Source organism: Leptodactylus fuscus, chromosome 5, assembly GCF_031893055.1.
Source record: "Leptodactylus fuscus isolate aLepFus1 chromosome 5, aLepFus1.hap2, whole genome shotgun sequence".
In the NCBI taxonomy this organism is placed as follows: domain Eukaryota; kingdom Metazoa; phylum Chordata; class Amphibia; order Anura; family Leptodactylidae; genus Leptodactylus; species Leptodactylus fuscus.
Genome location: NC_134269.1, coordinates 214,752,166 through 214,779,604, shown reverse-complemented (window position 1 = coordinate 214,779,604; position 27,439 = coordinate 214,752,166). Strand labels below are relative to the sequence as shown.

At 43.0% G+C, this 27,439-nt stretch overlaps 1 protein-coding gene across 2 annotated transcripts; it reads left to right on the top strand.

The window, feature by feature from the left end:
• Window positions 1-27,439, top strand: RELL2 (RELT like 2). Of its 2 annotated transcripts, none has more exons than XM_075275270.1 (8): window positions 1-338; window positions 13,702-13,912; window positions 15,025-15,090; window positions 15,170-15,233; window positions 17,946-18,137; window positions 19,331-19,724; window positions 25,032-25,067; window positions 26,267-27,439. In XM_075275270.1, the coding sequence occupies exons 2-7, from the start codon at window positions 13,708-13,710 to the stop codon at window positions 25,062-25,064; spliced, it is 954 nt and encodes a 317-aa protein (XP_075131371.1). In that variant the 5' UTR covers window positions 1-338; window positions 13,702-13,707; the 3' UTR covers window positions 25,065-25,067; window positions 26,267-27,439. The 2 variants fall into 2 exon arrangements, with proteins under 2 accessions (XP_075131371.1, XP_075131372.1); XM_075275271.1 differs by having other exon boundaries at window positions 17,949-18,137; window positions 26,267-27,435.

Sequence of the window (27,439 nt, the reverse complement as noted above, 5' to 3'; positions counted from 1 at the left end):
CCTACATCTGAACAGGGTGATCCCCGGCACTGCACGGCGGGATATTGGGGGATGCGCAGGGTCCCTGAGGTCAGGGTATACACATGCTGGTGTAGGGTTGTGTATACTCCTCACTGAGCACTCGCCATATAACTTGGAGGAAGCAGAGAATGCCCCTTGATGTGTAATGTGAGCTGCCGTATCCCCCCTGACATGGCTGCAGGACAGAGCCTTGTGTTTGGAAAGAAAATATTCTTCCCTCTGATGCCTGCTCATGTGAACGAGCCCCAGCACAAAGAAACATCCAAACAAGGAGCTGAAGATTCATCCCGAGCCTCCTCTGCAGCACATCTGACCTGGTAAGAATGTATCTGGCACCTAGTGCCTCTTATATATACAAGTATATAGCGATAGAGCGGCTGCAAGGGAAGGATACGTAGTGGGGGGAGGGGGTACAAATATTATACAGGTATATACTGTGAGTACGATCGGTATCTGAGTATATAGTCGATCTGTCGAGACGCTGATCTTCCTGCCTGGGGTATACCCAATTGATTCTTCACCCATTGACTCTAAATCCGTCACATCGATCCGTCCCGTGTCCTCGTCGTAGAGAATTCCTGAATCGGTTTGCAGAAAAGTGAGGATCAGTCTGCGAGTCTCTAATGAATATGGCTGTATGAGATGTACGGCGTGCGTATGTGACATGTCAGGAGTTGGGGCTTGGCTTTATTTCATCTTTGTTTGTGGTCGGGGTCCTATGGCAGAGCTTGTTACCCCTCATATTAAAAGTACATTACATAGGATCTGCTCACACCCAGAGCTCTATGGAGAGGGGAGGGGGAGGAGGAGGAGGTTAATTGATTTATTGCTTCTTATCTCTAGCCTAGCAGTAATAACAGAGCGCCCCCCCAACTCATACAATAGCAGCTGCACTTATCTCTATGTATTGTACAGTAGCCTACTTCTACCCCCCCTCCCTACTCCATAGACTTAATATGTAAGGAGTAACAGCTTAATAGATTTAGAAGACAATATTTGTTACATAAGATACATTACAAAGTCTCTTGTTTTCGCCTGTCCTATTCATTTCTGAAAAGTTTTTGTATAATTGGAGGTGCACTTTAAAGAAGCACTCTCATAGTGACAAACCCCCGCTAAACCCCCTTGAAGAGAGTCTTTTGAACTTTTCCATTGTCCGTCCTCTGTCACCCTCAATGAAGAGACTGTGACAATCCTGTGACTGTTGCATCTTCAGGTGACTTCACAATTACACAGGACTCGTGGATATATAGTGATGTAAATGAAGCACTTGGGCTAAGATAGAACCTTTCTACTTAGCTGCAGCATCAACCGGACTCCAAAGGTCCATATACCTCAGAAATATACCACTATCCTTAAAGACACAAGGCAGGTACGAGCCCCATTGAAAATTTTGCTTTGGGGCCAAGGTGCAAGTTACTCCTTTGACCCCACCAGTGAGATTGATGCCCTACCCCAAAAATGGACCATCAGTGCTAAAGTTTTGCAGAATTCCTTCAAAGAGGAACTTTCATCCGCTCCCTTATTAGCTCCCGCTCCACTGATTTTGGCCCAGTTGGAATTTTTTCTCTAGCCCCTACCATTCTGGAGCAATCTGTGCTGTTAGTATCAGATCAATCATGATCTCTACTGTCAGGTGGGCGGTGTCAGGTAGGAGCCTACAGATAGGGACCGCCCACCTGACAGTAGAGAGCCTAATAGTGCTGAAAGTAACAGAAGTGATTACTCAGGAATGGTGGGGGCTAGAGAAAAAATTCCAACTGGGATGGAATCGGTGGAGGAGACACTATTGAAGGGTGCCAAGAGTTGGAGGTGGTGATGGGTCCTCTTTAAGGTTTTGTTTTGGGGAAGTTGTGTTCATTGCACAGTATGGAGACATTGTTTATTATGTATGGTTCTCAGTTGATAGACTTTGCAGCCATGAGTCATAGACACATTGCCAACTGCGCCATCTGTACGGACACTTAATGAGGTGGTGGTCTGCAATGTGACAAGGGGATGTTGTTGACTTGTACCGAAAATAATGGGACAAGTCAGTACCCATCTGCGTATTATGGAGGCAGCACAGTCACTTCATACAAGGACATGCATCTGTGTGTGTTGGTACTTGTCACGTGTGCGCACATTCACCTCCGTCCCCCATGGCACTGAGTGGAGGATCTGTGTTTCCCTTGGGTGCTAAATGAGCTTTCTAAGACTACGAGAGCCCGGCAGAATCCAGAGGAAGGAGGGAGACAAAGAGGAGGGGGTTGTGCTATCAGGCCTGCAGCTGCCACAGACACCGCTCTCAGCTATGTGACCCTTCACAAGACATGGGATTTGCTACAGAGTTTAGATGGAACATTCCAAAATTTGTCCTTGGAACCCTGGATGCGGTGGTGTTGCTAGGAGATCGGTGACAAAAACACATCTCCAGGTATCCAGGTAAGTAACAGGCACCAGTAGTCAGTGACTAATAGTAACTGCAGTGTGGTGTGTGCAGGGGGAGCGGACATGACACATCCCGGGCAGATCTGCAGAAGCCACCGCGCACGTCACCGACTGCAGCCAGCACCTGAGTAACAAATTATTCAGCTGGTTAAGTGAATTAGGCAGGGTGTGACCGAATAATGCGGAGATGTGGTCAAGGTCAAAGCTGCGGCGGGAAGGACGCTCGGGATAATGCCGTAGTATACAATGCTGGGAGATGGGGAATAGCAACACTGCTAAGGAGATATATATATATATATTGATTTATTTATTTAATATACAGTGTGTGTGTGTGTATATATATATATATATATATATATATATATATTTATTTTATATTTTATTATATATATATTTAATTTAATATACAGTGTGTGTCTGTGTGTGTATATATATATATATATATATATATATATATATATATATATATATATATATATATATATATATATATATATATATATATTTTATATTTTATTATATATATATTTAATTTAATGTCCAGTGTGTGTGTATATATATATATATTTATTTAACAATTAATATAAATATAATTTATTTTATATATTTTATTATATATATTTTTTTACTATTATATATAATTAATTTAAATATATATATATGTATATATATATATATATATATATATATATATATATATATATATGTGTGTGTACCGGTATATATAAAAAATTTTTACAGTTCTGCAGCAGGTCTGTGTGTTTTAGAGGTTTAGGTTCTTGTCTTTGACCCCGCACTGGATTCTTCTAATGATAAACCTGCCCCCGCTGTTATCTCTTGTGGTTTGTAGACATAGATATAGGAATAAATACTCCTGGAATGTGGAGGGGTTGGGGGGGGAGGGGGAACGTCAGGTACAGGGTCCAAAAATTTGCTGGAAATTGCTCTGGCCATAGGCACCAGCTATGAGATGGGCACGAGATGATCGCCTCATTTTTGGAAGGATTGCATACGTTTTATTATGTCCATTGATTTTGGATAGTCACGTGACATACAGTAAGTTATAATGTCCTGTCTACAAATCTAACATGGCAGAATTTTTTTTTTCTGATTAATTGGTTGGCTAGCGGGACAACAGGACTGTCAGAGATAGTTGACGTATACAGCTCGACTGTCTATGCCAGTCCCTTTAAAATGAATGTAATGGGTCGCACCTGTCTATTGGGGGAGTCTGCCCCCTCCATAACATATTCAACTGTCACCATGGTGTTAGAGCACATTATAGTGACAAATAACATACCCTTGTTATGTAGGTTTGTGATATAACTTAGAAGCCATATGCAAATGAGGCAGTTGGTGCACTGGGGGCGGGCCTTCCCTGCCATTCAGACCCCCTACCATGTCCTTCCTTCACCCTCCTATGCAGCGAGTTGCTCCTCCCACTGCCATAACATCACCGATCTTACTTGAGGAGTAAGAGCATTGCCCCCGCCCCTAGTGCTCCAACTGCCTCATTTGCATAAGACTTAAGTTGTTGTTCTCCAAATCTACAACAGTGACCGACATAACAGAGACATGTTGTATATCAATGTAATGTGCTCTGTAACATGGTGGTGTCAGTTGGAGATGCTTGGGGGAGGTGATAGACACCCTTTAAGGACATGATCCAGACCCCATCGATCCCCATCCTACAGAGAGGTTCTCATTCTCGATCATAGTGGGGGCCCAACTTTACTAAGTTCCCCCTATATATAGAGGATATGAACAATTGATGCTGTTAGTTTTGGTGCCTGAGCTATTTAGTTTCGGTACTGTCAGGAGGGCGGAGTCACAAGGGGTGTGATTCCGAGCTCTGACACTGGCTGCCTCTGATTGGAGTTCTGAATCACGTCCTCCTGTCTGACACCGCCCACCTGACATTACAGTGCCTAAATGGCACATCGGGCACCAAAACTAACTGCTCTTGTTGCTCAGGTATGGTGGGGGCTAGAGAGGAAATTCCAACTGTGCTGAAATCAATAAAGTGGTGCCTATTAACGGATGCTAAGAAGGAGGTGGTGAAAGGTCTTCTTTAAGGCTCTAAGGCCCTGGTGAAAAAGCCTCTCAAAAACCGTCAGTCACGTCCCATCTGTACATTTTACCGTAATCTACATTTCCTTCACTACTTGAGCCCAGAGCTTCACGGAACTTGATTTCAACATGTCTGTGCACACACACTTCCCATTATTCCCATACCTTGTTGGTGCCCCCACATTGTATTTGTGCTCCCTTTTGTGAAACAGCAATCCCTCCTTGACTATGTGCTGCTGACCAACTGTTATTTTGTTTGTAAATATAGGGTTTATTCTCTCCTCTCTGACAGTGGAAGGCTGTGTATCATGAATTATCTTCACTCCAGAGTGTCTGGGGACAGGGGTCATAAATTTATAATGCGCAGACTGCCAGCCATCAAAGGAAATTAGAAAGTAGATCAATTAAGTGTATCCAGAGTAAATTGGGAGCCGACCGTATCTTCTGGGACCCCGGGTGCCGCTGCAGCCATTTTGAGCCCTATAACTATATGTCAGTGTTGTCTCCTGTACTGCAGATCCATAATATGATACGCATAAAAATTACATAATCCCTGTTCAGACGGATGTGTAGAACTCGTGGTTTTTGGAGAAGTTTTTGAAGTGAACCTTCCCTTAATGTGTTGGTGAACATGTGATGTCAATGAAACGTCTTCAAGGAAAGATGTCATAGCTACAGAATTCTTAAACCATCAGTGATCGTGAATAGAACATCATAAAAGAGAGTCATAATTACATCCAGTCTAGACACGGACCTCTCCATGACATCCGAGGAAGGGAGAGGGCGTAGGACTGTGCACAGGAAGATAAAGGATGGAAGGGTGGGAGGAACTTCTACTTTAGGTCATTTCTTGGAGATCATCTGAACTGAAGATTTGTCTTGGTTTCTCCTATTCCCAAATATGTGAGTGCTAGGCTTTCGGTTTAGTTCCCTTTACTTTGTGAATTTGTTTGAATCAGATTTTTTTTTTGTAATTTTTTATATTTTATTGTTTGCATCAATTAATTAAAAGTAGTGACTAGTGGTCAAATTAAACGACAGGGTCCAAAGGTGTGGAGACACCGATGTGGTCCAAAGGTGTGGATATACCAGGGCGTCCAAAGGTGTGGAGACACCAATGTAGTCCAAAGGTGTGGAGATACCAGGGCATCCAAAGGTGTGGAGACACCGATGTAGTCCAAAGGTGTGGATATACCAGGACGTCCAAAGGTGTGGAGACACCGATGTGGTCCAAAGGTGTGGCGACACCGATGTGGTCCAAAGGTGTGGAGATACCAGGGCGTCCAAAGGTGTGGAGATACCAGGACGTCCAAAGGTGTGGAGACGCCGATGTGGTCCAAAGGTGTGGCGACACCGATGTGGTCCAAAGGTGTGGAGACACCGATGTGGTACAAAGGTGTGAAGACACTGAGTCTCTATTGCCAAGGGCCCACACAAACCCGGAGCCGGCCCTGCATGCACATACATAACCCTAGCAACATGGCATGCAAGATGGCGCTCCCAACCACTGTTTTCCATTTATTCAGGTGTCTCCATACCTTTGTAGCATCCTATACATATAGTACAATTTACAATTTGTTCTATACTTTAGGGGATGTTTAGTCTTTAGATATCGATATAGTGATCTGCTAATATGCGCCCTGTATACTTGATTCTCTGTCATTTCAGTCGCAGCTGCTACCCCGTTGATCAAATGATAGCAGTTTCCACCAGGACTCCAAAGTGTCATGTGAATTGGGGCTAATCTAATATTTATGGCCTGTCCTATTGCCTTTAATGTCCATTACTCTCCTGTTATGGCGGATGAGAGCCATTTACATTTATAAGGGTAGTGTGTACTTACCCTAAAGACAAGTCGTCTCCGTATCGGACATCAAAGGAGATTTACTCCTTATCGTATATGATCCCTTCTTGTTACCCCTATATAATTGAAGGATTGCTTCCATCCCAGGTGTCCAAGAGACATCTCACCTTGTCCATCTTGGACCTGAACATAATTTTCCGACCAAAAGTGAACAGAAAATAAAACTGGTCACAATTTGTTCAAGGCAAGTTTGAGAAAATCCTCATGATTGTATAACCCTTCTATCTCTTCATAGTAACGGGAAGAATGAGATTTCGGGTATTATGTTACTGATATGTCTTAGTGGCCACCAGAGTCCTGGCCGGCCGAGCTTCAGAGAAACGCAATGGATTTCTTTTCTATAATTTATGCTTTTGCTATTAGGTTTGTACTTTTCAAATCAACTTTGCAAACGTTTTCTGGAATTTTTTATATTATTCCGATCAATTATTTATAAGATACGAAGATAATACCTAAAGTAATGACAAATGATCTGTAATACTGGAGCGCTATTAGGAGTTCACCGAGAGCAGGAAAGGTTCGGAAACGCGGAAAAATTCTGTGTTCTTTGCCTGAACTTTTCTAGTTTTCCTTGTTATGCAAATTTTTTTGGATTAGAGCTGTGAATGTTATTGAATAGAGTCTCACTGTAACTCCAGAAGGTGCCGGGATCGCAACTTCTAGTCACATAAAGACTGGGTTTGCAGACGGATTTTGGGACCGGATTTTGCCGCGGAGGCCGTCTCAGAATCTGGTCCAAAAATGACTAGCCGCGATTAGATGCCAGTGCAGTGTACCGGCATCCAGTTGCGGTATTCCGCTCTGGATTAGGCCTAGTTAAGAGGGAGGTGTCGCACTGCGGATGCTGAGGCGGAAGAAAGGGCACAAAACTGCTAGCGGCAAAAAGAAGTGAACGGCTCCCATTGAAGTCAATAAGAAGCATTTTTTTCGACCGGATTCGGAGGCGGATACTGTGTCAAAATTGGGTTCAAAAATCCCCTTGTGAACTCAGCCAAAGATTGGGCAGTATCCGATCTTTTTGCAACTAGAAATCACGGCCACTACACCCTCTGAGTCACAACTTGACACCATTCACTAACGGTAGTAAAGAAAAAGTTGCAGGACAACATGGCGGCCTTTGGTTGCATAATGGGAATTGCGGCCTCAATTGTCGTATAGCCCTAGCCTTATGGGGACAATGAGGGATCTGAAGAACCAGGCAAAAAATTGCAGCATTGGTAGATCCCCTAAAACATTCTCCCCAAAATGTGGAACACAGATGCTGAAAAAGTTCTGAATTCTACACTTATATACCTGTTACTTTACTTCTTTGTAGAATCCCGTATCTCTTACCAGGTTGTGTTATATTTTTACCTTATGTATCACGGGGCTGAACTGTTTATCGTGACCCGTGCAGTGACGCAATGGTCTTATATAAACATAGCGTGTAATGTTTACACCAGACCCCTGTATTATCTCTAGTTGGTTAATGTTAAAGTGAACTCCACCTCTGTGCTAAGATAAAATTGTATTCCGCTTACTGATGTGTGTACGTGTAGTGAGCCTGCAATGATCTAAAAATTGGAATCGTTGCAAAAACATTATGGCTAACGCTAGGGGTGTCCAAAATTTTTTGCAGAGAGGGCCATATGTGGTGGATCAGCAGAGCTGGGTAGAGCCTGTCTGCATTCACTTACCTCTCCTTGCTCCTTCCTGCGGCCACTTGTTCCCTCTTCAGCCTTCAATGGGCCATGTGCGCCACACATTACTTTGCAATGATGGATTCAAAATGACTATTAAGATCCGGTAGGTAATGCCCCTAAAGGCAACAGTGATGGAAGGTTGAACACAAGCCGCAACAATTCACCAGGTTCACATCCGTGACCCCTTTTAAAGAGTAGTGTTCGCGCATGCGCAATATCACTATAGTAATTCTCAATGGGACTGACGGATTTAAGTGAATACAGCGCTTGTCTGTTTTGTCAGTACTGATCACTTTACATAGGGGGACCATAACTGTATTCAAACGGGGAACATGGGAACCCTCATTCTTGTAATCTGGGACAATGGGACTCCCATGGAATTGTAATTTTTCTTATTAAATAGTTCTTTTCATCTGGGACATCTACAAGTAAAGAGCAGCCCATCACAATAAAGCTTTGATCACCCATAAAAATAAATTGAGTTACATTTATTGCTCGTGTTTATCAACTTTCCAGCAAAAAGCCGAGGAAGGCGAAATGAATTCTCGTCTATAAGTGATTCTATTATAGGGCGTAATGAGAATTCTGTAATCCTACAATACAGACGAATGTAGCATGTGATGGGAGAAAATGTTATAGGATCTCCCCCAGAGACAGCGGAGTTAAAGGGGATTAATATAGGAAGCATGGGAAATGACACAAGACAAGGAATTGAGACAGGATGCCGAATATTCTCTAGACTGAAGTGGCCTTCCTTATGTCTTCCTTTTGTAGGATGGGAAACAAAATATACATATACAATCCAAGAAGGTAAATATCTTGGAGCTATAGAAATCTGAGGATGGACTGACTTATTAACCCCTTCCCGCTGGTGGAATTTTTCGATTTTCGGCCCACATTCCAAACCGTATATACTCGAGTATAAGCCGAATTTTTCAGCAGAGTTTTTGTGTCTGACAGTGCCCGGGCTACTGAATATAGGGGATCTGTAGTGCTCCTGTTCTGTCAGGAAGGGGTTAATAGGAGCACTGCAGATCCCCTATAGTCAGCCAGGCTGAACTCCAAGTGGGGGAAGAAACCCAGTCCTCAAGCTCAGGGAAGGGGCAGACAGACAACCAAAACACCCCCTCCCCTTCCCCAGCAACTACTGCACACAAAAACTCTGACCATTTTAATTTTTTGAAATTTTCCAGTAGCTGCTGCATTTCCCTCCTCGGCTTATACTCGAGTCAATAAGTTTTCCCAGTTTTTTGTGGTAAAATTAGGGGCCTCGGCTTATATTCGGGTCGGCTTATACTTGAGTATATACGGAACTTCTCTGTTCTCAGAGCCAATTGAGGGCTTAATCTTTGCGGGACAAATTGTTCTTCCTAATGGCACCATTTATTATTCTTTGCAGTGTTCTGAAAAAAAAAATCAGAATAGGGTGGAATTGGAGGAAAACTGCATTTTGGGCGACTTTCCTACGAGCTTCAATTTTACGGCGTTCACCGTGCAGCCAAAACGACACGTCACCTGTATTTTATGTTCCGATATAATTCTAGGGATACCAAATTTTATATAGTTTTTATTTACATTTTAATCCCTTAACAAAAATCCAAAACTTTACAAAAATTTTTTCTTAAAGTCTGCATATCCTGACACCCATAACTTTATTATATTACCGTATACGGGGATGCATAGGGTCTTTTTTTTTGTTTTTTTTTTTTGTTTTTTTTTGTTTCTTTTTTTTTGCAGGTTTAGGTATATTTTTTATTTATACCATTTTGGGGAGTGTCCATTGTTTTGATCACTTTTGATTAAAAATTTTTATCGGGGGCGAAACGACGAATAAACGGCGGTTTGACATCTATGATTTTTATTTTATTTTTTTCCCGCTACGGCGTTCACCATACAGAAAAAATATTTGTATAGATTTGTAGAATGGGCATTTTTGGATACAGGGATACCTAATGTGTATGTGTTTCATGGGAATTTTTTTTAGTTTTATAGGTATTCTAGAGAAAGGGGGGGGGGGGATTTGAGTTTTTGAAAAAGTTTTGTTTTTTTTTAGCTATTTTATTCGGCTCCCTAGGGGGCTTGAACCTGCAGTCGTCCCATAGACTGCAATAAACTCCAGTCTAACCCGTTGTTTTATCTTTTGGTTAATCTCTATCCTGGATTACCGATATAAAGGCAGGAGAAAAGAGAAGGTTATAGGGTTTAGATTCGGATTTGGATATGTTCCCTTAGTCTACTGTATATATTCAGCACAGGTTACACTACTACTTTCCTCTATAGGCAGTAGGGGGCGGTAGTCTGGAGTCCTACAGTATTTTCTCCTGTTCCCATAGCAGCCGATCTAACAGCTGTCGCCTTCTCGTACAATTACACCGGTCCCGTATTCCCATAAATATTCCTCGAAATGAATTATATATGATTTCGTATTGAGAGCTGCAGTGGAATCGCTGCACTGTGTTCTCCGTAATATTCCGCCTAGTAGTGCTGACTATATAATACACATTACAGAAAGCCACAGCTGGAATTCTGCTTATTTAGTTGTGGGAATACATTGGACGGCAGCTGTGTAATCATTTACAGTAATTGTCAATGGGGGCTGGAAATGTATGTGCTCAGCCCCAACCTCCTAAGAAGGCCTCAATAATATATATACGATGTGTTTATTCTGGAAAGCACACGTATAGAGGAAAAAGGCAGAAAGGATGCTCTCCTGTATGGAACCGCGGATTGCTCATGCTTCCTCACAATTTTGCTTCTCAAGTCCTCAGACAGCTCTTTGGTCTTCTTTCTTTTCTCCATGCTCAATGTGGTACACACAAGGACACAGGACAGAGGTGGAGTCAACTTTAATCCATTTCAACTAGCTGCAAGTGTGATTTAGTTATTGCCGCCACCTGTTAGGTGCCTCAGGTAAGTAACAGGTGCTGTTAATTACACAAATTAGAGAAGCATCACATGATTTTTCAAACAGTGCCAATACTTTTGTCCACCCCCTTTTTTATGTTTGCTGTGAAATTATATCCAATTTGGCTTTTTGACAATTCATTTTGTGGTTTTCCATTGAAGACAAATTAAATGAAGATAATAATAGCAAAGAATTTGTGATTGCAATCATTTTCTGGAAGACAATGAGTATTATCTGACAGAATTGCAGGGGTGCCAATACTTTTGGCCAACACTGTACGTATAATACGGTATAAAGCAGATGTAAGAAAACCGCAGCCGGGGTCTGTATTCACTGAGATGGCGAATTATCATTAGGAAGGGATTGTCGCCCAGTTGTCCTCTACCGCTTAGGGTAGCGAAGGCAACCAGGTAGGGACTTCAGTATGAGGGCTCACTGTCCTTGCCTTGGTTTTGTTCTTCTGGGATGTTCGCAGCAGCCGTAAACCTAACAGGATTCGCAACGAAGGGCTTAGAAAAGTTTTGTGCCGTACTTGGTTATTTCAGTATTCCCAGCCAGGCTCGGAGATGGCCGTCCAGATATTGTCACAGTAGTAAGAGTTCTTTTAGCACAGTTCACATTATAAATGATGTATGTCATACCGTGGAGAACTTCATTTTCTCTATAAAGGAAGAGCGAATCTTACGTGGTGATTAAAGATCTGTAGTCGGAAGAAAAATGATTAAAATAAAGACGGGAAACCTTTGAAGTTGTCTTCTATGTGAATGATAAGTGAGATGTTAAAACAGCATGGAAAAAAATTGGACAAGGTCGCTGTAGGTTTCCTGCGTTGCGTTCCGTATCTTGGCATTTTTAATGGATTTCTTGTGGTTTTGTCCTAGAGGAAATTAATTGATTTGCAAAATTTGTATGGTCTACTGAATGCCGGTACAGGGTGACAGGGAGATCATATATAGAAAGAGGGAATCGGTTGCAAAATCCCCGTATCTTGGGACACTCCCAAAAGATATGGTACAACTGCATTACTGTATCACGAGTAATCAGTTGGGATAGTGGGGGTCAGAGAGTGTCATAGGACTAGTATATGAGTATCTTACACTGCGATTCCCTAAATGTGAAAATAGACCTTTTTCTGTTGGCGTTAAATTTGTTGAAACCCGCTTGCGAAATTTGGCCAATAAAGGTGAACCACAGTGGCGCACTCCTCCAAATTCCGCTTCAAATTCAGCATCCAATTCTACATCCTCTTGTTGGACTTGGTCGATGTCTATGGGATCTGTCGTTATCTAATATGTATGCATGACTCTACCACTGGTGGAAGGGGCTTCTAAATGATGGCTCTGGGGGCTTCCACGAACCTGGATTTATAAACCTTTGAGGCTATGCTCCTGTCCTTCCGATATAATGTAGTTCGTGGATGGGCCATGTTTTCTGGATTGACCACCGATGTGTGAATCAAACTGGTTTCCATTCACATGGCTGACGTTAGTCCGGGAAATGTGGCCCACATATGGATCGTGTCTCACATGGTCATCTCAGCTTGACCTCAGTAGTGCTAAGCAATCTATAGTGTTCTTACAGCATGGACATTGGATTTGTCTCATCTGGTAGGCCCGAGGAGCCCAGTCCTTCACTGCCGGCACTTACAGTTTCACTGTATTTTTTTGTTTTCTAATTTCCTAGAATAAGTGTTACGTAGAGACATGACATGAGTTCTTAGAAAGTCACTAGTGGGCAGCCATCCAAAAGTTCAACCCTATCTTTGGGCACATGCCAGACTAAGAGGACTTCCTGGCTGCTATAATGGGGGGGGGTTGCTATGAATAGCTGATGACGTGATAAAGCAATGTATACAATTCTATACAGTTAGTATAGTCACTTTTACTGGTTATTTACAAAAATATAGGCCAACACTAATTGTATATTTTTTTACATTGGGGTGGAACTTGCACCATTGGCTTTGGCTTTGCTCTCCGTATGGTCAGCAGAGATAAAAAAAAAGCCACGACTTATTTTTTAAGGACACGTCAAATAATTTAATACTAGGATTGACTTGTATAAAAATATCTCTGGTCGGATTTGTGGAAGTCATATTATAGATACTTGCCAATACCGCTGCAACGTACGGGAGTCTTCTAGAAGAAGGGGCCCCTGGAAGAGTTGCCATATCTCTGAAGAACGGTATTGCACCTATATTTTATAGGCATAACCCCAAAATACTACATGAGCCCTTGCCTTGTAGTGCTCCCCCATTAACCGACCAGTGTCCCGTTTAGCGTCCTCCTCATCTTCTAAGATACTTCTATTATTTAATATTCACTCCAGACCATTTTATGGTTTTACTTAGATCATGTTGCAGTAAAATACAGTAACAGTGACATTTTTGGCATGGAAGAGAACCTAGCCTAAAAATAACCATCAGTAAAGTTATAACTGGAAACGCGTTGGGGGATTCTTTCGATGGTTCATTAAACAAATCAAGGCTAAATAAAAAAATCTCAAAGCTTAAAGGTCTCTCTTCTTCAAAAGTGAGACTTTATGATGGATGGGGTCTGATGTCTGGGGGTAACCATGATCGGGGGTCACCGTGTTGTACAATAGGGATAGGCAGATTGTGAGTCCTATTGGAACAAGGACTGATGTGAGTGGTGACCATCTCTCTATAGCACTGTTGAAAATGTTGGTGCCATGGGATGATTAATGGGTTAATAATTTTCACTTCTTAACAGATCAACATGGGGGAGGCCAACAATGCAGAAGATGGAAACGAAGCTTCACAGCAGAGCCCTTACATGCTCTTCCTACTGGTTCTGGTCTTCTTCATCACAGGACTTCTAGGTTTTCTCATCTGTCATGTCCTCAAAAAGAAAGGCTACCGATGTCGGACGTCACCCGAGGAAGACTATGAGATAAAGGATGAAGCCAACAATGACCAAGACAGTGAGTTATAAGGGCCGATGGTGACATTGAGGAAGGGGATTATTTATCTTTTAGGATTTCCTCGTTGTAGGCCATAAACTCCCAAGTACAACAGCGACTTTACTAGAGAAGAGCGTGATGGCCAACAAAATCCTAGGACATTATTTAGTCCCTAAAGTTCAGCTACTCCTCCGAGGTAACAAGAAACCAGTTAGGTCCTCCATTAAGGTGTTCAATGAAAAAGACAAATGGAGGAAGTTTTATAGTAACATAGTTGATAAAGTTAGAAGAAGTCCATCAAGTCCAACGCCGATCCCAAAGAATGCCAATGGTCCCATATATAGGGGAAGAAAATTCTTCCCAAACCCCAAGATCGATGTCGGATACCAAAATTCTAGTTTCCATAACAGTAGAGATGGAGTGCCGCAGGCGTTAGACATACTTACGCTCTGTGTACGCGCTTGCAGAGAAGAAGAGGGGCGTCTGCAGCCTGCGCACAGTGAAAGAAAAGGAAGAGGAAGACGGGTAAGTATGATGCAGTGGGTGGGTCTGAGTTAGTTAGTTGGGAAGGGTTAGTTGTGAGCAGGATAGCTAGGGAGACAGGGAGGGGGTGTAACGGAGTGAGAGAAGAGGGGGGACAATGAGAGGAAGGTAATGGGGAAAGCTACACAGGAAGCCACACTAAGTAAACAAATGCAGAGGATGCCAAGAGCTCCCGGAGAAACCCAGAAATCACCCAAAACACTGCTAAAGGTATATGGGAGCACTTATTAACCCATTAATAGCACTAACAGACCTTATACAAACTTCTTTAAGCTGCTTTTGTCCCAAACCGAACTACCCCACTGCTGTGATCCTCCCATTCCTTCCGTGTGTGAGATATATCCATTCTAAAAAGCGGTGCCATTGTAGCTTCTAAGTTTTTACAGTATATTAAATGGACCGTAATTGTATTATATCCGCCATTACTGCGGAATGGAAATCCAGCGAGATAAATGTCTCCTTCGTGTAACCACACGCGCGGCTGGTGAACCAGATGCCTTTAAGCCACTAAAAGCTATGTGGTCTCAATATGAAGCTTTTTACATATTTTATACCGCCGGCATTGATTCTTTCCTATTCCTTGTCTGCAGCTACGGAGGAGATGTCTAATGAAGATACCGTAGAACGTATAGTCAAGTGCATTATTCAGAATGAAGGTTGGTCTTGTTACTTGGAACATTTCAAGCAATGGGAATTTTACATCCAATGTTCATTATTTTCTATTTTATTTTTTAGCAAATGCCGAAGCCCTTAAGCAGATGTTGGGGGACACTGAAGGAGATGTTCAGATTGGCCCCAGGTGAGGAGCCCTGGTGATTTTTATGGCTGCTATTAAAGGGGTGGCCTGATCTGGACATGAAGATCTCACTGATCAACAGCAATCTATGGGGGAACTTGGCAGCAAGTGCTCAGTTTCTCTGCAGCGCCACCACAGGAGAAATGAAGCATTGCATAATGGACAAAGTCGTACAGTGTAATGTATGGATGGAGGTTATTTGTTCTCCTATGACCACTCTTGTAGTTATAGGACCATTCGGTGCATGGCTCTAAGGTTAGTGGGAGTGATTAACCCGGGGCTTTAGGACCCAAGGTTCTGCTAAATTCATGTCAATGAATCATAAAATGCTAAATAATAGGATAACCCAGCCAAAGCGAGATCCCTGGTCTGAGCTGACGTGAGAGGAGAGACATCCTGTTTTCTACATCCGTCCCGGTCTCTAATTAGACAAATACTGCGGCTTTGACTCTATTATAATGGCCAATTAACCTGGCCTGATTGAGTCATGAAGAGGTTGCAGGAGCATGGAATAAAACAAAGTTAAAAGAACTTTCCGGAAAATAAGGTTGATGGCCAGTGACGTTATGATCAACGCATGCCACGGCTGGTTCGCAGTCCAGTCCCATTCAAGCAAATAGGACTGACCTGTAATAGACAGTGAAGCAGCAGTAGTGTTTGGGTAAGTACAGATTCCCCTTCGCGTGCCAGAGCCATCATATTTATTGGCCATATGGGCTGAACTGTGGAATCAACCTCCAAGAACAGATTTCTGGGACCTCTCCCTTATCTGTAGGTAGGGTTGAGCGATCGGGATCGGAAAAGATTGGATTCCGATTGGCGATTGAGTAAATTTCACGATCCCGATCGGAAATCCGATCCCGATCTTTTCCAGCGGGATCGAGGTTGGAGGTTATCTCAAGATCGGCTCAACCCTATTCATGTATATATCATTATTAGGGTTGAGCGATCGGGATCGGGGAAGATCAGATCCCGATCAGCGATCGAGCAAATTTCACCATGGTCAAAATCGGCTCAACCCTAAAAGTGACTTTTCCCATAGAGAAGCATTGACTAGAGTTGAGCAATCGGGATCGGAAAAGATCAGATTCCGATCGGCGATCGAGCAAATTTCACAATCGGGATCTGCTGGAAAATGATCGGAAATCGGATTTTAAAATTGATCCTGAAATCTCAAGATCGGCTCAAGAAGTGTGACTGTGACTTGACTTCCTGTCTCTTACCCAATTTCCTTCATGATACTTTGGGTCAATCTCAACCTTGACCAGCCGGGACTGTACAAATAAAGTCTCTAGAAATATTCTGGAACTATTTCCTTTGGTTCAGATTTTCCATTGGAGAATTTCATTAAAAAACTAACGATAAAGTATCACCCACAAAGGGTTTTAGCGTTGTTCACGGAAAACCAGTATTATTAGACTCGCTGTACGCACTACGGGGGATTCTTCCTAATGTTTGATATTCCCAGTATGAGGTCCTATTCTAAGAATTCTTACGTATCCTTGTCTTGGTCTTGCTGCACTTTGGAGCTCGGAGCACGTTCTATTAATATACAGAAGTTGACGTCATACGCGCGGACTTGTGGAAATCAAGGGGAGAGCCGGCTAGAAGAATTCCTGTTTTCTTCTGGCAGATTTAATACAGTATGTAAATTCAAGTCCAAGATACAGACTATGGGATTTAACCCTAGTATAAGAACCGATTCAGGAATTGTTCGTAGAGAAGAGTACGTTGGATTGACTCCATTCTGGACTCAGGTGGCAGACAAGGTGCTCAGTAAAGCTTCTCACTAGGGTTGAGCGATCGGGATCGGAAAAGATCGAATTCTGATCGGCGATTGAGTAACTTTCACGATCGCGATCAGAATTCCGACCTGATCTTTTCCTGTGGGATCGAGGTCAGAGGTTATCTCAAGATCGGCTCAACCCTGATCATGTAGATATCATGATTAGGGTTGAGCGATCGGGATCGGAAAAGATCAAATTCTGATCGGCGATTGAGTAAATTTCACGATCGCGATCAGAATTCCGACCTGATCTTTTCCTGCGTGATCGAGGTCAGAGGATATCTCAAGATCGGCTCAACCCCATTCATGTATATATCATTATTAGGGTTGAGCGATCGGGATCGGGAAAGATCGGATCCCGATCAGCAATCGAGCAAATTTCACGATGGCGACCGGGATCGGAAATCTGATTTTAAAATCGATCCTGAAATCTCAAGATCGGCTCAACCCTACTTCTCACATGCGGATACCAATACAATAGAAATTCTGGCGCTCCATATTAGCGACCAACAAATCCAAAACTTCATTATATCCAAACATCCTAACTGGACCTTCATCAGTTATCAGATGTGAAGTGTAAAGAGAGGCAGCAGAGAGTAGGCAGGTAATTCCTAAGGTCTGCCTCCTAGTGGCCGGGTCTATACCCATGGTGCTGTGTCCTCCGATGAATACAACGAGAAAAGGATTTTATAGTGAGTAGAAAAATCCATTTTTTCTGTCTTGTATTTCCAGTAAGGCTTCACGCACACCACTGTGTGTAATATCCAAGGACGTTCCGCGTTTCCTTTCCGATATTCCTAGTGCGAGTCGTTTGTCAGAAGAAGGCTAGATTCGGATAGAACACATGGTCGTGTGCATGAAGCCTTAGAAAGCTGAATCAATACTTGAGAACCGATTGGACTCGTCTTATTCTGTCGTCTACTTTTTAGCAGTTTATGCCCCCACCGTGAAAGTCAGGATGCCGGCCCTCCTCATCACCACACAGTACACCTCGGATCCACGCAAGCCCCTTGTATTCATTGTACACGCAAGAAGAGAAGCCTCTTGCATCGTATGGGCCGGTCGAAGGACAGCAAAGGGAAGTCCCATCCGGGAGAAGTCACGGTGTTCTCTGTTGGAAGGTATTGTCTACTTATAGACGTAACACCATGTATAGCCATGTCCAGGTAAACCGTAAATGGCACCAAATATGCCATGTTTTGCGACTGGCAATCCCTTTAATATGGGTGTTGCTCCTGAAACCTGTGGCTCTTGTATTTTGTGGGACGTTGACTATAGTGCACCATCATGGTGGTCCTATGTGCACCTTAGGGCGTCGAGTCATAGAGGACTCCTCGTGTTCTACGTCCTAGGGATCAGTCCTCCAGTGATCAGACTCTAATCCTATAGAGAGGGAATAAGACATTGTTCACCCAAATGTCAAAAATAGTCAAAAAGTTGGAGCTGGTGAAGGTGGCGATTAGAGCTGACCAGACACTCCAAGAACATCCCTTTAAGACCCCATATTGCAACGACTGTAGCTAAACGAAAGCGGGACATGAACCAATGGGCTCTCGCTTATCTTATTTGCATCTTTTTAGAACACTTAGCAGATACATTTGTAGTGAATTTCAGCAACTCTTAGTGAAATGAAATTATACGACCGCATTAAGATACATTGATGTGGAGTATTATACGGTTAGCGCGCTTTTATTTCGCCCTCCACTTACAGCGCTTTTATATAAATGGGATCGATATTCCCACAGGACATGGATAGATGTATAAGCCGCTTATTTCTTCCCTATCCTCCGCTTCCGCTGGGGTTGCCAGGGATATTCTGACGGATGACCCTGATGTAAAGACATGGCTTGTTATGCAATATATCCATAGCAATTGAATGACTGATTGATATTTGGTGTGACCTTTACTCTTTGGGGGAGGAGTCCTGGAAGTGATGATCCGGCCCCCGCAGAGCCCTGATAATATCATTGTCCAGTCTGTCTAGGATGAACCGAAGAGACAGACAGATTGGGGCAAGCAACATCCACAGAAGATCTGCAAGATGGCGGGAACACACAAGAGCATCGAGAGGAATTAATGGAAGCCAAAGGGCAAAGGTCACACCAAATATTGATGAGATATAGATTTTTCTTTTCTTAATGTTAATTGACAAAATAAGCCATTAACCCTTCTCTTTCTAAAGGCGTTCTATCTTGCAGCATTTTCTCCCCACCCGCCTAAAACATTTGCACTGGACTGTCCCTCTAATATTACATTTCTGTATATCGTATATGATTCCTTTTCGTCCTTTGATACGCTTTTCTGCTGTTTTTAGATTCAGGGTAACCCACATAGGAAAGAAACACAGTATTCAGGGGTCCCAGGATGACCCAAACATCTCCAGTGATCCCATTTCTTTTGACAAAGATACAGACGAGCAACTAGAAACAAAAACCAAGAATGGCTGGAGCATACAACAAGCTTTCGAGACGCCAGAGATCACACAAAACGGACCAGAATTAGTGGGATTGGCTAAAGCTGAGGTCAAAGAAAGTGTCGTCAACATCAACGGACATAAACGGGAAGAGGAGAAGGCCGAAAGACCTGTATCCAAGAGCAAAGGACTCAAAGACAGAAGGAGCAGCGCTCCGGAACAGATGGCCGGCCAGCGGGAAAGAATAGAGGTCATCCAGTTAAGAGGAGGAAGCTCGGAACAGTCGGGAAAGCAGGTAATGGAGGTTATTACTTAGACTCACAATATGGGACAGAGCAGGGTCATCCAAGAAGTGCCCATGTGGCCTTTGGCTTCCATTCTTCCATCTGTGTACTGGACATTGGGGTTGGTTTCTAGAGAGTTAAGGTGGTGGTCTATGACTATGATGGTGGTCTATGACTATGATGGTGGTCTATGACTATGATGGAGGTCTATGACTATGATGGAGGTCTATGACTATGATGGTGGTCTATGACTATAATGGTCGTCTTTGACTATGATGGTGGTCTATGACTATGATGGTGGTCTATGACTATGATGGTGGTCTATGACTATGATGGTGGTCTATGACTATAATGGTCGTCTTTGACTATGATGGTGGTCTATGACTATGATGGTGGTCTATGACTATAATGGTGGTCTATGACTATAATGGTAGAAGGAAAATGTTTGTTTTGGTACCGTGTTAGCCAGTGGTTATAAAATATAAAAAACAAAAAAAACAACTTTGCAAGTCTTCAGTAGGTGATACCTTTTTTAATGGCTAACTCATAATGATGACAGAATATGACGTTTCGAAGCTTTCCTCTGAGCTTCTTCTTCAGATATAACTAAAAAACACTCTGTAGAGGCTGCATATTTATAACTGGACACAGGGCTAGAATTACAGGAGGGAGGGGGGGAAGAGGCTTATTACTATATACTTATAACAACAAACAATCAATTGCCAGATCCCCCAGTTCTTATCTTAATGGCTGTCTTAATGATGTGTATAAAAAGACATAAACCCACGTGAGATGTTCATCCCATTGTCCAACGTCTGGAATAGGGTCATGGCCTTGTACTCATAAATCAGTCGCTGTTTCCTTGATTTAAAGTTCCCTTTTAAGATCAAGATTTTCATGTCATTGATGATGCTGTGGTGTTCCTGGCAAAAATGATTTGGCACGGGAAGATCAGTTCTCTGTTGTTTGATTGTATGGCGATGTGAATTAATTCTCATTCTGAGTTTCTGACCAGTCTCTCCAACATACAGATTTTCAGTGGAACATTTGGTGCAAATGATCAAATACACCACATTAGGTGTGTTACAGGTGAACGTACCTGGGATTCTATATTCCCTGTTAGAGTTTGGTATCTCTATCTTGTCAGTGGTCAGTATGTGGGGGCAGGTTTTGCATTTGGACCGGGTCTGAGGAACAGCTGAAAACCTTCCATGAACAGTTCAACCAGTTCCATCCCACCATCAACCTGACGCTCAATCACTCCTTCTCCGAAATAAACTTCCTGGATGCAGTCATCAAGATACAGGACAACAAAATTGAGACATCGCTGTATCGGAAACCAATTGACCGCCCTACGTACCTAAGATGGGATAGTTTTCATCCTAAACACATAAAGAACTCCATTGTATACAGCCAGGCCATCAGATACCATCGCATATGTTCAAACCCTGCAGATAGGGACGAACACCTTGGGGGCCTCAAAAACACATTCTTGAGGCAGGGTTACCATCCAAGAACAGTTGATAACCAAATCACCAGAGCCACCAGGATACCAAGATCGGAGTTATTAAAATACAATACCAAACAGGAGAACACTCGGGTACCCCTGGTTGTCACATACAACCCCCACCTGGAGACGCTGAGAGGAATCACACGCAAATTACATCCACTACTGCAAAAAGACAACCGTCTAAAATCCATATTTTCTGACCCCCCTCTCCTGTGCTACAGACAGCCACCAAACCTCAGGAATATGATTATTAGCAGCTCACTGTCACCTCCAACTAACAAAGGAACATTCCCATGTGGACAGAAGAGGTGCAAAACCTGCCCCCACATACTGACCACTGACAAGATAGAGATACCAAACTCTAACAGGGAATATAGAATCCCAGGTACGTTCACCTGTAACACACCTAATGTGGTGTATTTGATCATTTGCACCAAATGTTCCACTGAAAATCTGTATGTTGGAGAGACTGGTCAGAAACTCAGAATGAGAATTAATTCACATCGCCATACAATCAAACAACAGAGAACTGATCTTCCCGTGCCAAATCATTTTTGCCAGGAACACCACAGCATCATCAATGACATGAAAATCTTGATCTTAAAAGGGAACTTTAAATCAAGGAAACAGCGACTGATTTATGAGTACAAGGCCATGACCCTATTCCAGACGTTGGACAATGGGATGAACATCTCACGTGGGTTTATGTCTTTTTATACACATCATTAAGACAGCCATTAAGATAAGAACTGGGGGATCTGGCAATTGATTGTTTGTTGTTATAAGTATATAGTAATAAGCCTCTTCCCCCCCTCCCTCCTGTAATTCTAGCCCTGTGTCCAGTTATAAATATGCAGCCTCTACAGAGTGTTTTTTAGTTATATCTGAAGAAGAAGCTCAGAGGAAAGCTTCGAAACGTCATATTCTGTCATCATTATGAGTTAGCCATTAAAAAAGGTATCACCTACTGAAGACTTGCAAAGTTTTTTTTTGTTTTTTTTTATATTTTATAATGGTAGACTATGACTATAATGGTGGTCTATGACTATGATGGTGGTCTATGACTATGATGGAGGTCTATGACTATGATGGTGGTCTATGACTATGATGGTGGTCTATGACTATAATGGTGGTCTATGACTATAATGGTAGACTATGACTATAATGGTGGCCTATGACTATGATGGTGGTCTATGACTATGATGGTGGTCTATGACTATGATGGTGGTCTATGACTATAATGGTGGCCTATGACTATGATGGTGGTCTATGACTATGATGGTGGTCTATGACTATGATGGTGGTCTATGACTATAATGGTAGACTATGACTATAATGGTGGCCTATGACTATGATGGTGGTCTATGACTATGATGGTGGTCTATGACTATGATGGTGGCCTATGACTATGATGGAGGTCTATGACTATGATGGTGGTCTATGACTATAATGGTGGTCTATGACTATGATGGTGGTCTATGACTATGATGGCGGTCTATGACTATGATGGTGGTCTATGACTATAATGGTGGTCTATGACTATGATGGTGGTCTATGACTATGATGGCGGTCTTTGACTATGATGGTGGACTATGACTATGATGGTGGGCTATGACTATGATGGTGGTCCATGACTATAATGGTGGTCCATGACTATGATGGTGGTCTATGACTATAATTGTGGTCTATGACTATAATGGTGGTCTATGACTATGATGGTGGTCTATGACTATAATGGTGGTCTATGACTATGATGGTGGTCTATGACTATGATGGCGGTCTATGACTATGATGGTGGTCTATGACTATTATGGTAGTCTATGACTATAATGGTGGTCTATGACTATAATGGTGGTCCATGACTATGATGGTGGTCTATGACTATAATGGTAGACTATGACTATAATGGTGGCCTATGACTATGATGGTGGTCTATGACTATGATGGTGGTCTATAACTATAATGGTAGTCTATGACTATGATGGTGGTCTATGACTATGATGGTGGTCTATGACTATGATGGTGGTCTATGACTATAATGGTGGTCTATGACTATGATGGTGGTCTATGACTATAATGGTGGTCTATGACTATGATGGTGGTCTATGACTATAATGGTAGACTATGACTATAATGGTGGCCTATGACTATAATGGTGGTCTATGACTATGATGGTGGTCTATAACTATAATGGTAGTCTATGACTATAATGGTGGTCTATGACTATGATGGTGGTCTATGACTATAATGGTGGTCTATGACTATGATGGTGGTCTATGACTATAATGGTGGTCTATGACTATGATGGTGGTCTATGACTATAATGGTGGTCTATGACTATGATGGTGGTCTATGACTATGATGGTGTTCTATGACTATAATGGTAGTCTATGACTATGATGGCGTTCTATGACTATAATGGTAGTCTATGACTATTATGGTGGTCTATGACTATGATGGTTGTCTATGACTATGATGGTGGTCTATGACTATGATGGTGGTCTATGACTATAATGGTGGTCTATGACTATGATGGTGGTCTATGACTATAATGGTGGTCTATGACTATGATGGTGGTCTATGACTATGATGGTGGTCTATGACTATAATGGTGGTCTATGACTATAATGGTGGTCTATGACTATGATGGTGGCACCATCAAAGTAGACAGAAAAGCCGCGGCCTATGTCCTAATCTGACATTGGGTCGGAAGGCTTACAGTCATTGTCTATTGCTGGGTAAATAGATTTATCACCTCATAAAGAAGGCAGACGAATGACTCCCAAATCCTTTGGCCAGGTATGCATCAATGGAGAGCGGGGAATAAACCACCGGTAGATCACCCGCAACTGATAGACATCTCTAGCAGGAACAAAAACATTGAGCATGTAGAATTCCAACATGCTGAACCCTTCTGTCATCGGGGCGGGGTCTGGAGGCCCCTATACACATTAGACTAGGTTCACTCAAAGCAGAGTTGAAACCAACATGACCTGCAACTCCTACAAACTGGGGCACCGCTATGGGGGGTGTAGAGGGATCTTTTGCCCCTGGGTGTGACCATATGCTTTTGTATTTTTGCCAGGTTTAGACGCATGAGCCAAGCCTTGCTATCCCATTGCACACCGCTCGGTGGTCCTCGGGCCTCCTTAGATGATGTCAGGTTTCCTGAATGTGTAGTATAAACCTCTGTTCGCGGTAATGAATGAGCCGCTCTTCTGGACCTCGGCCAAACACTTAGCTCGCTGCATTTCATCTGCAGATACTAATGGCTCTTAATGGATTTCCAGGCACTCAGAGGAGAACAGGAGAAAGCAGGTTATCATTACCACCATGGGTGACCTTTACAAGACGTCGGAGCTTCAGTTTTCAGTTTTGGATTTATTTTATTCTATTTATTTCTTTGGTTCTTTAACCACTGAATAAGCTTTTTTTGGTCGTCGGCATCCATGTGGAAAATAACAATGTGATGTTAAATAATTCCAAAATTGTCAGGGAGAAATAACAAATTCGAGGGACAAAATTGTGTCACAGATGTAGCTCACTTTAACTTGACCTTTTGTGACTTTTCCTAATTGATATCACACTACAGCAAGTTATCAGATTTGTTTTAAAGGGGCCCGATTTTTGTATTGGATCCCAAAAACTTACTGAGCTCCTCTATGGAGCCTTTTTGTGTTGCGGGGGATCACATTGTAGGACAGATCACATTGTAGGACCAATCTATTTGTCTAGGACACAAATAGATTTGTCCTCATCTGAACATTAGTATCGTGAAATAACCATTATTATTTTGTTTATTCCACAGGCGAACCAAGAAGACTCCTCAAGGGAGCAATGAAGTGTAAGTGGCTGGCCGGCTCTCCTGCTCGGGGTATAAGCTATTAGTGTCTTAGGAGTCAGAACATTGAAAATCGATCCATAGGGCAGGGATGCCATCCTGGACACATTGGATGGCCATGTCGAAGAGGTTGTCACTAATAGTCAATGGATCCATGGGGGGTGTGACACCCAGGACCCCTGCGGATCAGCTGCTTGAAGTGGCACCCGCCAAGCCATGTGACGTCACTTTCATCAGTCACATGACCCGATCAAGTGAATGGGCTGAACTGTAATATAAAGCATAGCTGCTGTATAAATGTACCCCGCTGTATAGTGAAGCGGCCGCCGTCCTCTCCTGAAGATCGTTGGCTGGGGAGTTAATTGATTACCTATCCTATGGAAACCCCCTTTAATGACCTCGATAGGTCATCAGTATCAGATGAGTGGAGCTCTGACACCTAGCACCCCCAATAATCAGTTTTTCAAATAGGCAGCCTCTGCTTTACAAAGCCGTGGCCTGGTGGGAATCGCTCACATGGCCTGTTTGCAGCTCAGTCCCGTTCGAGTGACTGCAGCTAAATTCCAATGTCGATGGAAACAAAAAAAAGTGGTCGGAACGCTGCTTCTTCTTCAACCAAAGGGCGACATAACCAGAAAAGCCCATTATAGTCTGTGGTGTCCACAGGAGTCCGTCTCTACATTGTTCAGGTCCTCCAGCAGATCCGGACAATGGGGATCCGTAGACACAAGTGAATCCGTCCTTACTCCTTATGGAATTATCTTTAGATAAAATCTAAGCCACCAGAAGGGCACTCGTGGGACCCGAAAAACATACTGTATCTCCTTCATTACATTTCTAAGGCTCCTGGGCCCGGTGCAACTGCACCCTCTGCACCCCCTCAAGTTCCGCCCTTACATTTCTAAGGCTCCTGGGCCCCGGTGCGACTGCACCCCCCTCAAGTTCCGCCCTTACATTACTAAGGCTCCTGGGCCCCGGTGCGACTGCACCCCCCTCAAGTTCCGCCCTTACATTTCTAAGGCTCCTGGGCCCCGGTGCGACTGCACCCCCCTCAAGTTCCGCCCTTACATTTCTAAGGCTCCTGGGCCCCGGTGCGACTGCACCCTCTGACCGATCCCCAGTAGACCATAGACTTCTATTCTTTCTTTAGACCTTTCCGTTTAGAGTGATCTTTACTTCTTTGCCCTTTTCTTCTTGTTTAGAAATTTTTCACCTGACGCCTGAGGCGACTGGAACATAAGACAAAGCCTTAGAGGAACAAGGAGTGGCCGCAACTCTGCAGAGACTTATGTTACAAAACCCAAGTCAGATTTTCGATGTCCATGATTTCACGATGTCCGTGTTACAATAATTGTAGAATATATGGATAATCTACCCGGTGCCCTACTTTATAATCCTTCCGGTTCCTCGTCCTCTCTTCATTTGTGGTCTGGCTCGTGAGACTTTGCTTTGGTATTCTAAGACACGCCCCTCCTACTGACTGGCCAATCCAAGGACAGGGGGTTTGTCAGACTACAATAGCGGTATGCGTAGTCTGAGAAGATGGTGGCAATTGTAGAAAACCAAAGAGGACATTGGGCAACAATTATTATAAAGGAGGGCACCGGGTATATTACCTAGCGCCTAGTGCATTTACTGGAGAACAGAGGACCGCTTTAAGCAAAGGGAAAAACTACAAGTGATCTATAAAGTCGTAGAGCTTTGTATTTTTTTAAGGGGAGTAATCACTATTTTTTGTGGTTGGAGACCCTGATTGTATATATTGTTACGTAGCCCTCCGTTAGTGTCTGTGTGTCACAATTATTCTACTAGTGATGTCATGATAAAGCATTGTACGGGGGATCTCAGTACTACGACCTTCTGTGATTCGCCGTCATCTTTGGCCGACTCTCGGAAAAAGTATCCGTTTCCCTACAGCACCTCCGCAGGAGAAATGAAGTATTACATCGTTCTCAATGAAATCAATGGACTGTCTTTGTACTGCATGCTAGGCCATCCAAAGAGAGTGAACCCCTACTTGTAGCCGCTCTCTGCTCTGGCCAATGTACTGTATGAGGTTCCCGAAGGGGACACCCCCATGTATTCACTAATAGGGGGGCACATGGACAGTATTTAACTATATATATAACAGTGTGTAAATGCAGTATATCTCCCAGACAGAACAAATGTGACAATGATCGGGTTATACCAGGTAGTGCCATGGCGGGGGTCTTTACGATACATTTACATTGCACCCTCGGGTACTTTTAGTATACTGTTGCCAAAAATTATTTCAGATTATTTATAGGACTCGGGGTTGTTTGGTGGCCAAAACTGAAGGATAGTCGGGTGAATTATCTAGAGGACGACCTCTTTAATTGTACAGATCAATATCC

Bases quoted from the DNA above. Each gene is read 5' to 3' on its own strand.
- RELL2 (XM_075275270.1), top strand. From the start codon at position 13,708: ATGGGGGAGGCCAACAATGCAGAAGATGGAAACGAAGCTTCACAGCAG. The intron at 15,091-15,169 runs GTTGGTCTTGTT...TTTATTTTTTAG, and splicing joins GTGCATTATTCAGAATGAAG to CAAATGCCGAAGCCCTTAAG. The intron at 18,138-19,330 runs GTATTGTCTACT...TGCTGTTTTTAG, and splicing joins ACGGTGTTCTCTGTTGGAAG to ATTCAGGGTAACCCACATAG.